Consider the following 14,662-nt stretch of genomic DNA (forward strand, 5'->3'; position numbering starts at 1 on the left):
GTACACGTTGCTATTTTAATTTCAGAAATACTACAACAAATAGAACAAAGGATTTTTACATGAGTGTGAGTGTGTAATGTCTACAGCAGGGGTGGGCAAAAGCCGGCCCGCGGGCCGGATCCGGCCTTTTTGCTTACTTTATCCGGCCCATTGAGAAATCTCGCAAGCGATTTTTTTAAGAGCGTAATGCATTCATTTTTTCGAATCCTGAGGAAACTAATAAATATTTTTGAAAAATTTAAACGCAGAATGAAATATTACATTATTACCGAGGGCCGAAAGTCCCTGAAAACTTCTATAATGTTTACCACAGAGGGGAAAAGGAGAAAATTTAGTGTGATTTTTAATTTCAAATTATATCTTTCTCCTTTTAATGATGGTCAAAAACTCTCTGTTCCTTTTCCATTCTGTTCAACACCATTTCGTTCGTAATATGATCGGTCCCTGGTATTTTCATAATTCCCCTAAAAAGCCACATCTGAAAAACTTGCAGCTTTTTCATTAAGTCAGCATTAACAATCCAATAAAGAAGAAGAGAGTGGACATAACATTTTTATTATTATCCCGGTTTTTTATAGCGTTCTCTGTCTTCCGGTTGCAAGTTTCCAACTTCGTCCGTCGTTGCATTCGTCAGGGTGAAGGTTCCTTTCCGACATTGCCTTCTGAATGCCGCCTAGCCAGGATTGTTTCGGCGTTCCTCTCTTCCTTCTTTCCCTTGGCGTCCATTTTAAAATTTGTTTTGGCAGCCTGTCGTCGTCCATTGACGTCGTACATGACCATACCAGACCAGATCAGTTGTCTCCTTTGAATTTCGTCTATGATGGTTGACTTGACATAACATTTTACCATCCGATATTAGATTTGCAGATTGAATCTTTGGTTACTCAGAAATTTCCTCATCTTCAAAAAGGCTGCTCTTGATTACTCTATTCTTGATCGAATTTCTGAAGTTCATGTTTTATCTGGATCCTTGTTATGGCTTAATACAGTGCGCTGGAATAAGTGTTACCCCCCTCCCTTATTAACTTATTTATTTTTAGCACATAAGCAAAACGCTCGGACAGGTCGATTTTTAAAACAGTCATAGTATATTCTGGCATCAATGTTTCGAACTTTACATGATCCCTCTTCAGGTGACAGTCATAACTTTGATTTTTTAAATGGGAAAGTACATCATGTGACACCTCATTTAAAACCTTTTGAGATACTGATTACAAAAATGTATAATACTTAAATCCTTTTTGAGAGCGTAGGCGCAAAATTTCAGGTCGAATTATTTTTAAATGCATTCATTTTTTGCGGATCCTGAGAAAACTAATAAGTATTTTTGAAAAATTAAAACGCAATATGAAATATTACGGTATTACCAAGGGTTTTAAGTCCCTGGGAACTTCTTTAATGATGATTTTAATAAGTTACAGGGGTGAAAAAAATAGACAATTAAGAGTGATTTTTATCTTAAAATATATAATTCAAAAGAAACTTTTTGTTTATTTTAAGGGACTTTCAGCCCTCGGTAATAATGTAATCTTTCATTCTGCGTTTAAATCTTTCAAAAATACTTATATTAGTTTTCTCAGGATCCGCAAAAAATGAATGCATTTAAAAATAATTCGACCGAAATTTTACGCTTGTGCTCTTAAGAAAGATTTAAGTATTATACATTTTTCTCAAAAGCTTTTAAATGAGGTGTCACATGATGTACTTTCCCATTTAAAAAATCAAAGTTATGCCTGTCACCTGAAGAGAGTTCACGTAAAGTTCGAAACATTGATGCCAGAATATACTACCTGTCCGAGCGTTTTGCTTATGTGCTAAAAATAAATAAGTTAATAGGGAGGGGTAACACTTATTCCAGCGCACTGTATAATGGACCATATTAAAAATTTTGTAATTTTACTGGGAACAAATTGTTCGCATGTACACACCAGAAAGACAATTTATTATTAACAGTCAAATGTATTTCTCCAAATGCTTTAAAATGATACTTTAGTATCTCTGTCAAAAAAATTTCTTGGGCAGAGAAAAATCTCCACCAAAAACATTAGCGTACATACTGGGTATAGTCTTTCGGCCCGGGAGACATTTTGAAAATTTCATTTTGGCCCGCGCTTAAAAGTATTTGCCCACCCCTGGTCTACAGGGTGATCAACTTCTGTGACAAAGTCCAATATATCTGTTAATATAAAATATATAAAAAAAAGTTGTTAATAAAAGTTATAGACACCTTTAATGTACACATTTTAAAATTAGTGAGGAATATACAGGGTCCTCCATAACACGGTGCCAAACCAAAGTTGTTTTTTTAAATGAGACACCCTATATTTTATTCAAAATCTGGTTTCTCTACATTTTTCTGAATAAAAAGATATAACACTTGTCTAGGTTTATACTGAGTGTTTCAAAGTTATGAGCACTTTTATCAAAAAATCATACTGATTTGATCGCCCTGTATGATTCTAACAGTATAATATAAAATTATTTTTTTACTATTGTTGACGGTAAATATTAAAGTAGTTTTGAAACAACGTACAATATTTTTATCACTACACAAATTGTATACAGGGTAAGTCAAAATGCAAATAAAAAATTTTCTTGATATTTTTAAATGGAACACCCTGTATTTTATATTATCATCGAAAAGGTATTTAATTATACTTGCATATCTTTTAAATATTCCCTATACCTAAAGTTATTATTTTTCGAGATATTTTAGTTTTATTGTTGATAACTCATAGATACGTTTATTACAGTAAATTAATTACCCTTAATATTAGAAACCTCCAATGAGTTTGTTAATGATAATTGAAATTAGACTGCATTTCATTTTTTCTCCAAGTTTATGGTAAATTCTATACAATAACTACAATTTTATATTTACTAACAAAATGATATTAATTTTCCGCGAAGAAATGGGAACTATAAATTGCTGCAAGTTTCTTGTTTAAGGTGGCTTTGAAATAATTGACACAAGAACTGTCAGATGTAAGATTTTAATTATCTGTACGTTTTTATTTTTGTTATTGATTATAATTGTTTGCCATATTGTTATAATTGTTACCTAACAATGAATTTTAGTCGTGAAGAAATGACAGACATGATATGGATTTTAGGAGAGTGTTTCAAAAACTCATTAGTTGCCACAAGAATTTATAAGGAACGGTGTCCATAGCGTCAACAACCAAATAAGAGAGCATTTGACAACTTTTTAGACAGGTTTCATTGTACTGGTTCTGTTTATGAAGCAAAGGAAAAAACAAAAATCATTATTACGGATGAAAATGAATTAAATGTTTTACTGCCTGTTATAGAAAATCCTCATACAAGTATTCAAAATATTACAAGAGAGCAAAATATAAGTTATGGATCTATTCAAAACATACTCAAGAAAAACAACATGCACCCATATCATACATATACAATTACATCAGGAACTTGTTGGGGATGATTTCGAACGAAGAGTACAATTTTGTCAATGGTCACAACAACAAATAATTATACAGAGAGATTGATTTTGAGTTTGTTCTTTTTTTTTGAGACGAGGCAGCATTCCACAAAAATGGTAGTGTAAACAGACACAACTTTCATTATTATTCCACAACCAATCCGTACTGTGCTCAGACACTTAGTCAAACGAGATGGTCCTTAAATGTTTGGGGTGGAATCATAGGCAATTACGTTATAGGTCCTTTTTTCTTTGAGGAATCGGTAAATGGTGAGGTTTATTGAAATTTTCTAATGAATCATTTACCTATTCTACTTGAAAATATACCATTAAACATCCGCCAACATAAAATAATGTGGTACCTTCATGATGGAGCCCCTGCTCACCACAACGCACTTGTCAACAGTGAACTCGATGAACTATTTCCTGAAAGATGGATAGGAAGAGATGGGCCAGTTCACTGGCCACCCAGATCACCAGAATTAAACGAAGTTGACTTCTTGTTTTGGGGTTATTTAAAGAAGTAGTGTATAGGACACCTCCAACAATAGTTGACGATATGAAAATAAGGATTAAAACGCCTTTCAAAGTGTCACACAACAAATGCTTAAAAACATCAGTAGGTTTTTCGAAACTCGTCCACCACCTTTTATAACATAAGAAGTACGTTGAACATTTTTTTTTATTTAATTTAGTTTTTTTAATAAATTTTAATAAAGTAATGTATTGTTATTAATAACTAAGTAATATGGTTCAAGAGCTGTGAGACATTTTTGAGTATTTTGTTACGTGTTGTGTTCATGATTTTTTTTACATTATTCAATAACAACACATCTCAACAATGGCAAAAGTCTTTCTTCAGTTGCGCCCGTGATTGTCCAGGCTTCGACTCCGTATAAAAGGACAGAGAATAGGTAGTAATTCAATTAAATTATCGCTAATTAATTTTTAATTAATTATAAATACATATTACAACTATTTACAGATCATGTAGAAGAGGAATCTGAGTCTCGAGGGGAGTCTGACGAAGAAGAAGACAGTGAATATTTAAGCTCAGATGAGGAGTTTGAAGAAAAAGTACAAGATTCGGACACAGAATTAGTTTAGTTTATACTTTTATACTTTTCTACCTATATATTTATAATAATAAATCTGTCTTTTTCTATCATATTTGCAAAATCTATTGTATAGTACGTATTATTTTCCTTTAATTAAGAAAAAGTTACTTAAAAAACTATAATATATAATACTTACTTATAATTAATTATATATTATAGTTTTTTAAGTAACTTTTTCTATCATATTTGCAAAATCTATTGTATAGTACGTATTATTTTCCTTTAATTAAGAAAAAGTTACTTAAAAAACTATAATATATAATACTTACTCTGACGTTTCGAGGCACAACAACATGGGATCGCCAGGTCACGTGATTTTTCTCGAGCGAACGGACTCGCTCAGGTACAACAGAGGACGCAAACAGCTATCGGTATACGCTCTTTCTCACACTCCTGCTTACCTATAGCGCTTTTCATTTATATGCACGCGTAATTTGTTCGATCACATGGCAGTTGGAAAATTTCACCAAAAAAAAAACCTGTCTTTTCAGAATATTTATTTTTAATATTAAAAAATACCCTGTCAAAATAATAATTGTACTTCCCTGTCCGGAAAGAATTTACATAGCTTTGCATGTATAGTTGTATATTTTATACTCGTTAATAGTATGTACAGATTCAGATGAAATCTTCTGAAGTTCAGATGCATCCCCTGAAAATAATCCTGGGGCGCCCATGCAAGTATCTTGCAGAGTTAAAATCGCCCTCAAATCGCCTGGCCCGTTTATTTTCTTTATTGATTATTTAAATTTACTTTAAAGTCACGTCAGTGATATTTTTTGTAATAACAATTTTTACCCTTTTTTTAACTTTGGGGGGGATTTTTGGGGAAAATAACCGCTACCCTCCAGCCAGACCGGCATTTTTGTGTTAGGCTATCATGGAAGAGTCACCTGAAAATTTTTCAGGTTGCCTAAAATACCTACTCAAAAATGTCTCACAGCTCTTATACTAATACATGTTGTTATCAACAATAAAACTAAAATATCTCGAAAACTAATAACTTTAGGTATAGGGAATATTTAAGAGATATGTAAGTATAGTGATAGAACTTTTCGATAATAATATAAAATACACGCTGTTCCATTTAAAATTATGAAGAAAATCTTGTATTTACATTTTGACTTACCCTGTATACAATTTGTGTAGTGATAAAAAAATTGAACATTGTTGCAAAACTACTTTAATATTGACAGTCAAAAGCATTTAAAAAATAAGTTTATATTACACCGTTAGAAACATACAGGGCGATCAAATCAGTATGATTTTTTAATAAAAGTGCTCGTAACTTTGAAACACTCAGTATAACCCTAGACAAGTGTTATATCTGTAGAATCAGAAAAATGTAGAGAAACCAGATTTTGAATAAAATACAGGGTGTTCCATTTAAAAAAACATAACTTTGGTTTGGCACCGTGTTATGGAGGACCCTGTATATTTCTCACTAATTTTAAAATGTGTACATTAAAGGTGTCTATAACTTTTATTAACAACTTTTTTTCATATATTGTATAACAGATATATTGGACATTGTCACAGAAGTTAATCAGCCTGTATTAGGTTAGAAAAAAAATCTTCTTTTTTCTCTCTGCGCATGCATTATTGTCGGCTGTCACAACGGCAGCTGTGGGCAGAAGAAGAACCAATGTTGGCAGTGTTGCCGGTTACAAAAATAAGAATGTTCAAGTACTTAATACATTCTTAATACATGTTTTCATTCTGGTGGGATATGTTATGTGCCATTAGAGTACTTAATACATGTTCACTAAAATATTTTTTCTTCAGTGTGCACTCTCATATGATTTTTCAAAGAACGTGCATGAGCAAAATGCTTAAAACAAACTTTACACTTGTAAGGCTTTTCACCAGCATGACATTTTATATGTTGTTTAATATTACCTAGTTGAGAGAACTGCTTACAACAAATTTCACACTTATAAGGTTTTTCTCCAGTGTGAACTCTCATGTGTTGAGTTAAATCACTTTTTCTAGCAAACTCCTTAAAACAAATTTCACACTTGTAAGGTTTTTCACCAGTGTGTACTCTCAAATGATTTTTCAAAACTCCTACCTGACTAAACTGCTTAGAACACATTTTACACTTGTAAGGCTTTTCTCCAGTGTGCACTCTCAAATGTATTTTCAAATGACTTCCTCTAGTGAACTGCTTTAAACAAACTTCACACTTGTTAGGATTTTCTCCAGTATGCACTCTCAAATGTACTTTCAAATTTATTGCTGTAATAAACTGCTTTAAACAAATTTCACACTTGTAAGGTTTTTCTCCAGTGTGTACTCTCAAATGTCTTTTTAAACGATTTGACACAGCAAACTGCTTAAAACAAATTTCACACTTGTGAGGTTTTTCTCCAGTGTGTACTCTCAAATGTGTTTTTAAACTATCTGCTGCAGTAAACTCTTTTAAACAAATTTCACAGTTGTACGGTTTTTCTCCAGTATGCACTCTCAAATGTTTTTTCAAATGATATGCTCGACCAAACTTCCTAAAACAAATTTCACACTCATAAGGTTTTTCTCCAGAGTGTACTCTCAAATGTTGTTCCAAATGACCTGCCTGGGAAAATAGTTTAAAGCAAATTTCACACTTGTATGGTTTTTCTCCAGTATGCACTCTTAAATGATTTTTTAAAATACCTGCTTGACTAAACTGCTTAGAACACATTTCACACTTGTAAGGCTTTTCTCCAGTATGCACTCTCAAATGTTTTTTCAAATTATATGCTTGACTAAACTTCCTAAAACAAATTTCACACTCGTAAGGTTTTTCTCCAGAGTGTACTTTTAAATGTTGTTCCAAATGACCTGCCTGGGAAAATAGTTTAAAGCAAATTTCACATATGTACGGTTTTTCTCCAGTATGCACTCTGAAATGATTTTTTAAAACATCTGCTTGAATAAACTGCTTAGAACACATTTCACACTTGTAAGGCTTTTCTTTAGTGTGCACTCTCAAATGTCTTTTCAAAAGGCTTCCTGTAGTGAACTGCTTAAAACAAACTTCACACTTATAAGGCTTTTCTCCAGCATGCACTCTCAAATGTACTTTCAAATTTCTTGCTGTAACAAACTGGTTAAAACAAATTTCACACTTGTGAGGTTTTTCTCCAGTGTGCACTCTCAAATGATGTTTCAAAACATCTGCTTGACTAAACTGCTTAAAACAAATTTCACATTTTAATGTTTTTTCTTCAGTAGGTCCACTCAGACATTGGTCTTTATTATGTGAATGTACATTTTCCATTTTCATAACTTTCAATGTGCCCTCTTCTTGGAAAAACCCTAAAATAAAAACCGAAATACACAATTTTTACTGTAAGAAAAAATGTAACAAATAAACGATAAAACAGAAAATGTTCAAAATTTGGTGGTTATGACCAACCCAAGGTGATTAATAATCCAGGCTGTGGGTGAACAAACGTGTTATAATTCAGGAATTTTTGAAACCTATCAGGTGTTGTAAAGGATGATGCCAGGAATAACTTCTACTAAAATGTAACCAAAAATTTTGTGCGCTTTTTAAGGCTGCACCTACATTGCATCTGTATTTCTACGATCCGATCCGACGTAGGTTTGAAAACAAACTCATGGTATTAAATGGCTGCACCTACATTGGATCCGTAAATCGGGCGATTGATAGGAGAAGCTACGGAGAAATCCGGATCAAATGTAGGCGCAGCTATTTAATACCGTGGGTTTATTTTTTAATCCGACGTCGGTAGAAATACGGATCCAATGTAGGTGCAGCCTTATTTATGACGTTTTTAATTTGTTAAATTTGAAATCAAAGATTTTTTATTTTGTAGCTTAGGATATTCATTTTAGAGAAAAACTTTTAAATAGAAAGTTCTACTAATAGTCAGCCTAGGCCTATTTTCACCATTTACTACTAACAAGCTAATTTTTCGTGAGTAGCTTCATTTTGAAGAGAAGCCCCAACTTTTTTCCTTAGCACAATTTCCGTATGTGGTAGATAACAAAGATAGCAGGAATAGTCCAGTCAGACGAATAACAAGCCTAACCTTGCATGCCGAGCTGCCCCAATTTTTTTTCTAATCTTTAGCGAGGGTCAATATTAGTGTAGTGTAATTAACTATTCTAAATGGGAAATAACCCACAATTTAACTAAAAAAATATTTTATTAACGTTTCGACGTCCACGTTGTGGACAACCGAAACGTTAATAAAATCATTTTTTTAGTTAAATTGTGGCTTACTTCCCATTTAGAATAGTTAATTTTTTGTTATAAATAAAGTCTTAAATTAATAAAGCCCTAAAGAATAAAAAACTTATTGTTATAATTTATACTGCAATTGCAAAAAACAGCCATTTTGGACCTTTCGCAGGTTGGTTTGGAATAACAAATTAACCTTTAACTACACGCGGTGGCGTATTTTGTACGCCAGATTAAAGAATCCTACTGCAAATATATTTAAAAATTTTATTTTTGACCTTGTTTATCTCTCTAACCTATCACTTGAATGTGCTTTACAATTTGCTTTTAGTCTGGTTATAATCGGCGTTCTGGGAAGATCGTAATTTACATTTTATTATTTGTCGTTTCCGGTGGTGGACAATATACGCCACGAATGTATTAATATAAGTAGTAATATAAGTACGGTACATTCCATGTCAAATCACTCAGGCAAAAAATTTTGGATCTCCGATTTGTCTGAAAATTGGTATATAGCTTCTGCGGGATGTAAAAATAAGATATTTAAAGTCAAAAATCTTCTTCTTCTTCTTTTTTCTCAAAATGTTATTTTATGCGATTTTACAGCGATTTGGTGTTTATTTAAACAAATTTGCATTTTCTGTCGTAAAGTATCAATGAAAAACATAATATTTTAATAGAAAGAACTCAAAAATGTCAATATATGGCATTATAACAAGTTATTTTGAATCAAAACAAGTTTTTGATCAAATTTTATAATGTAAAAAACGTTAAAATACCGTTTTTTACATTTTCCTCCATTCCCAAAATACATTATCATCGATTTGGCTCAAAATTTGCCCACAGATAGGACTTTAAGTGGTTAGAAGGATTTAAATTATATTTCAATACCAAAAAAGTTACATGCAGTAATATCAGACTAAAAAGTATATATTAGTCCAGTCGGGATAGCATTTGACCTTGAATGCCGAGCTGCCCAAGCAGCTTTTTAGGGGAGTCAATAGTAGCCTAAATTTAAAATCACGAATGAATTCCTCCGCTACGTTAGCCGCCATCTTGATTTTAAAGAACCTTTTTTGCTCAATATCTCCGCCATTTTTAACTTTTCGACAAAAATGGTAGGAACTGAAATTGTTCCAAATAAATCGTATTTACAATTATTACAATTTCTTTTTAACAATTTTTGTCGTAAGGTCGATATTTTCGAGTTAATTGTACTTACAGTAGACGCCTATATTTTTGACTATAATATTGCATGTAACTTTTTTGGTATTGTAATATAATTCAAATCCTTCTCACCACTTAAAGTCCTATGTTTTGTCTATCTGACTTATATAATAATGTGATTAAAGGAAATCACATTATTTTTATCTGATCGAGAACAAAATATATTTAGTCCAAATGATATTATACACGACAATCAAGTCCCAAGTAATAATATCAAGTTCACTGAAAAAACTGAATATCGTAAACTAAAATTAGACCATCTGGATAAAATATTAAAAACAAAAATATAGGATATTCATCATATTTCGCCTTCGGTTAAAACAAACAAACAGGCAGACACTCTGTCAAGTGCGTCCATAAACCATATGGCATATCTCTCGAAAAGGAAAGGAATTCGCCGAATTTCTGAAGGTTAAAGCTAACTTGGTTGGTTTTTTTTTGTTTTGATTCTGGCCTTGGTTCAGAACCTTTAGCCACGTAACTACATATAAAATTATTTTTTTTTATATGTAGTTACGTGGCTAAAGGTTCTGAACCAAGGTCAGAATAAAAAAAAAACAAGTTAGCTTTAACCTTCATAAATTCGGCAAATTCCTTTCCTTTTTAAATAATTTTTTATATTTTAAAGAGCAAGTCTTTAATTACATTAATACATTACTAATTACAACAAGAGATTAATAATAGAAATATTTTGTATCTTTATAATGAGAATAGCAAGAAATTGTTTTGAAATTATAAATGATAGTTCTTCTGGTATTGGTGACTCAGATTTAGAAAAATAGTTAAAATTAAACAACACCACTGCCTGGAAAATTTTAATACCTGTACACCTTTTCTTTTTTGATAAACAAAAAAAATGCTCAGTTATAGTTAATCCAACGAAATTTGCGCAAGCTTTATTTTAACTGGTAAAATTCTTAATACACCAAATCGGTATTAAATACAGGACCGTATGTAATTCATTCTTGAAGTCAATGAAACCAATAAAAGTCACATAAAACATATAAGTTGGATAACGAGGTTATTCGCAAATTTCATTTTAATGTAAAACCATTTTATGATGCGATTAACTAAACGAAGTTGAAGTGTAACACGGCAAGTAGTAGATATGAACTATCATTATCCATATTATAAAGGAATTTAATCAGTAATAACTGCAATATATAATTTGATTACCTTGTGGTGCACTTCATCTACGGCTTCATCATAACAACAAAAGTAGAATGAGTTATTGCCGGTTGGTTTCTTTGTTTCATGTGGCCTTACCTGCCCTGTGCGGAGCATGTCCAGAGAGGCTCTACACTACAAGACAAAACTTCGAAGCTGCAAAAGAAGCCCTTCTTGAACACCCCAGCTTCGGTCTTCAGAAGGGAGGTGTTATGGCGAGCACGCCACTGTGTGCGTTTTTATTCCCATATCTAGACTACAGCCGAGATGAGAAACACTCACGCTGATGATTTCGAGGTGTCAATGATATGTGCCAGGACTGTTGAGAAGTTTTAAGAAATTTTGTATTCATTAATTTTGAATTCAGTATCGTTTTGTATCTTAAACTGTCAACATCTTAAACATCTCAATAAACTTGTGCATTTCCTTCAGTAGTTTTGTTAATTAATTCTCCAACGAACACACATAATTTTATAAAGAATAAAAGTTGTATCAGTGCAAATAAGGTGTGAAAAAAATACATTGCGCGTCAGAGAAAACGGGCCACCCACAAAATGTCATTTTTGATGTTTCGAATTTCCTAAACCGGTTGTCCGATTTAAGTGATTTTTTTAATATGTTATAGCCTTATTCTTTAACAATTATTAATCAACTCTTTAACAATTATTAATACTACAATCATTCAAGCTTAAAATGGATCCAAACCTCGCAATTCTAATTGCCTTCACGATCTTCTTAAAAGTTTGGAATTAAGTTTATTTTACCCTCCTCTTCAAACCTGACTTGGTCGCAAAGTATGCTTTTTATTTTTAAGGGGTGAAAACTACCCCTTACTCTAATAAACTGAAAACTGATGAATTAAAGCGGTGGTGGGCTATAATTATGTTCAAATATGTTAAATGTTTGATTGTTTTAAATCATGACTTTAATATTTTGATATTTGACAGCTCACAACCCTTAAAAACAAGCCCTCATACAAAGATTATTTAAAAAATATGGTCAAGAAACATGAAAGTTTGTTATTTTGGATTGTAATATTAATTTCTTTCCTTCAAGTACAAAAAATCTGACACTTCATTTTTTTAATAATGCAACCACCAAAAACCACCTCTAAGAATGAAACTTAGGGAAAAATTGAAAATTAATAAATGGAAGCAGTTATAGACATCAATATGTTTAACTGTTTTGTTTGTTGTATTTTTACAATGTAACTAATTGTTCGATATTTGTATATGTAACTACCCTTAAAAACTACCCCTCATGCAGTTATTAAAAAAATGACTTGAGATTATGAAATCATTTTATTGTCGATATTAACTAGAAAAAATCTGTACATATTATTTAAATATAAAAAACCTGATACGTACAAGTTCTTAATTTGATTCAACCCCTAAAAACTACCCCTTATCATAAAAATTAGGGATAAAATGTTTTTGAAAGCTTGAAGTAATGGAATTCGTTAAAAAAATGAAAATTAATTGTTGCTTATGATATATGTTTATAAAATTTGTATCCCATAAAAATATACGTTTGAGGGAAATTAAACATTTTAAACTTTCACATTTTGATAATAATGAAAAATATTTATTTTACAACATTAAATTAAGTATAAAATTGATATTCTGAGATACGGAATGTTGAATTTTGTCTTACAAACTGACGATTTATTTATTGCTCTAAAACCGGTTGAGATATGCAAATGAGGTTTTAAGAGATAGTTATTGCGCATTTTTTGACATGCAATTCAGAATTTTATATTCTCCATTGGCACACATATGGGTCATTTATATTTTATCAATTTCCCCATTCAAAGCTGAAAAACTGGCCTGTGGTGTAAATGTGGCGCGTCCGCTTATGAAAAATCATTTGGCGCGCCTGCTGGAGGGTTAATATACTAATTAGACATGAAGTTTCACTTCCTGTCTCAAGTTTTTTTACAATAACTCTGTCGAAATTACGAGTTCCCTAAGTTTGATGAATTACCAATGCATGATATCAATTTCATATCCCTAAACAGTAGGGTGGAGCGAAAACAATATTTTTTTTTTCAAGTAGCCTATATACGAATAGTTGCCTTATGGGAGCAGGCCCAAAATCTTTGCTATTAATTTTTTTTGAAATCTAAGAAAACTAATAAATATTTTTGAAAAATTTAAATGCAGAATGAAAGATTACATTATTACCACCGAGGGCCGAAAGTCCCTTAGAATAAACAAAAAGTTTCTTTTGAGTGAAATATTTGAAATTAAAAATCACACTAAATTTTCTTTTTTATTTTCACCCCTGTAACTTATTCAAATATACATTATCGAAGTTTTCAGGGACATATGTCCCTTGTCTGCCAAATCCACCTCATATTTTTTGAATTTTAATCATAATTTACCAAAAATATTGTGTAATCATTTAACTACACTTCGCGTCAGAGAAAACCACACCAAAAATAGGTCATTTTTGATGTCTCGTATCTCCTAAACCTGTTGTCCGATTTAAGTAATTTTTTTAGTATGTTATATTTTAGTATGCTTTATTTATAATATCGTTGTAATAATATTGTTGCTAAACAGGTAAATTTTCTTTGTATACCGGTTATACGAATCAAACTGTATTTTCTTTTCAAAGTTCGCAACACCACGTGGAATATTCTAGCACTTTTTCTAAATAAGTGCAAAAAAAACAAACAAACCAGTAACTTTGGATCTTTTGATCACTTTGTGTGTTTCAAAGTGCAACAAACTTTAAGGGGTAATTCTGCATGAAAAAAGAGTGGTTTGCTTTATTATATATATATATATATATATATATATATATATATATATATATATATATATATATATATATATTGTCATATTTCTATTTGATATGAAAATTAAATTTTGATAATTATAAACAGAATTCAACTTAATATAAAATATTTTCAATTTTCTCAACCACGGGCATATAAATTTAGAACAACCTGTATACAACAAATTGTTATGTTTAATTTTAAGAAGTGATTAGAAGGAGCTTACGAAACTCGGAACAATGCGCCGAGAATAAACAAAGTGAATGGCGCGTACCATTATCGTTGTTCGCGGAAGGTTCGATCATTAGCCTATGCTAAATAAGACTCAGTTGAAATCGATAATAGGTCATTATCGTTGTTCGCGGAAGGTTCGATCATTAGCCTATGCTAAATAAGACTCAGTTGAAGTAGATAATAGGTCATTAAATTTTGTAAATAGTAGAAAGTAATTTTAGAATGGGAATTAACTATTTTTTTTTTAAATCCATTAAGCATATTTAGAAAGATTAAAAATTGGTTTTGAGGAAGACTGCGAATGAGAGTTGGTGGTGAAAGTTTGATTTGTGAATTTGGAAGGGATATTTAGAAAGTAGGGGAATGGATGAAAAAGATAGATCAGAATATTTTGAGCTGTCGAGAAGTGAAGTCCAGTAAGAGACGGTAGTGTACGGAGAGTGAGAAAGCCGGTGTAGTTCCGTGAGTGTGGAGATCTATCGTGGAACGAGAGGTAG

The 14,662-nt window shown here is 31.6% G+C and overlaps 1 protein-coding gene across 1 annotated transcript in view; it reads right to left on the reverse strand.

Moving 5' to 3' along the window:
• Position 1: 1 nt before the first annotated feature.
• Positions 2–14,662, reverse strand: part of LOC126887838 (gastrula zinc finger protein XlCGF57.1-like) — a 30,706-nt gene continuing 16,045 nt past the window's right edge. Inside the window, exon 2 of the mRNA XM_050655723.1 lies at positions 2–7,863. Coding sequence (XP_050511680.1) covers positions 6,329–7,863 — 1,535 coding nt within the window. The 3' untranslated portion in view covers positions 2–6,328. The remainder of the gene's footprint in view (positions 7,864–14,662) is intronic.

Source organism: Diabrotica virgifera, chromosome 7 (genome assembly GCF_917563875.1).
Source record: "Diabrotica virgifera virgifera chromosome 7, PGI_DIABVI_V3a".
In the NCBI taxonomy this organism is placed as follows: Eukaryota; Metazoa; Arthropoda; class Insecta; order Coleoptera; family Chrysomelidae; genus Diabrotica; species Diabrotica virgifera.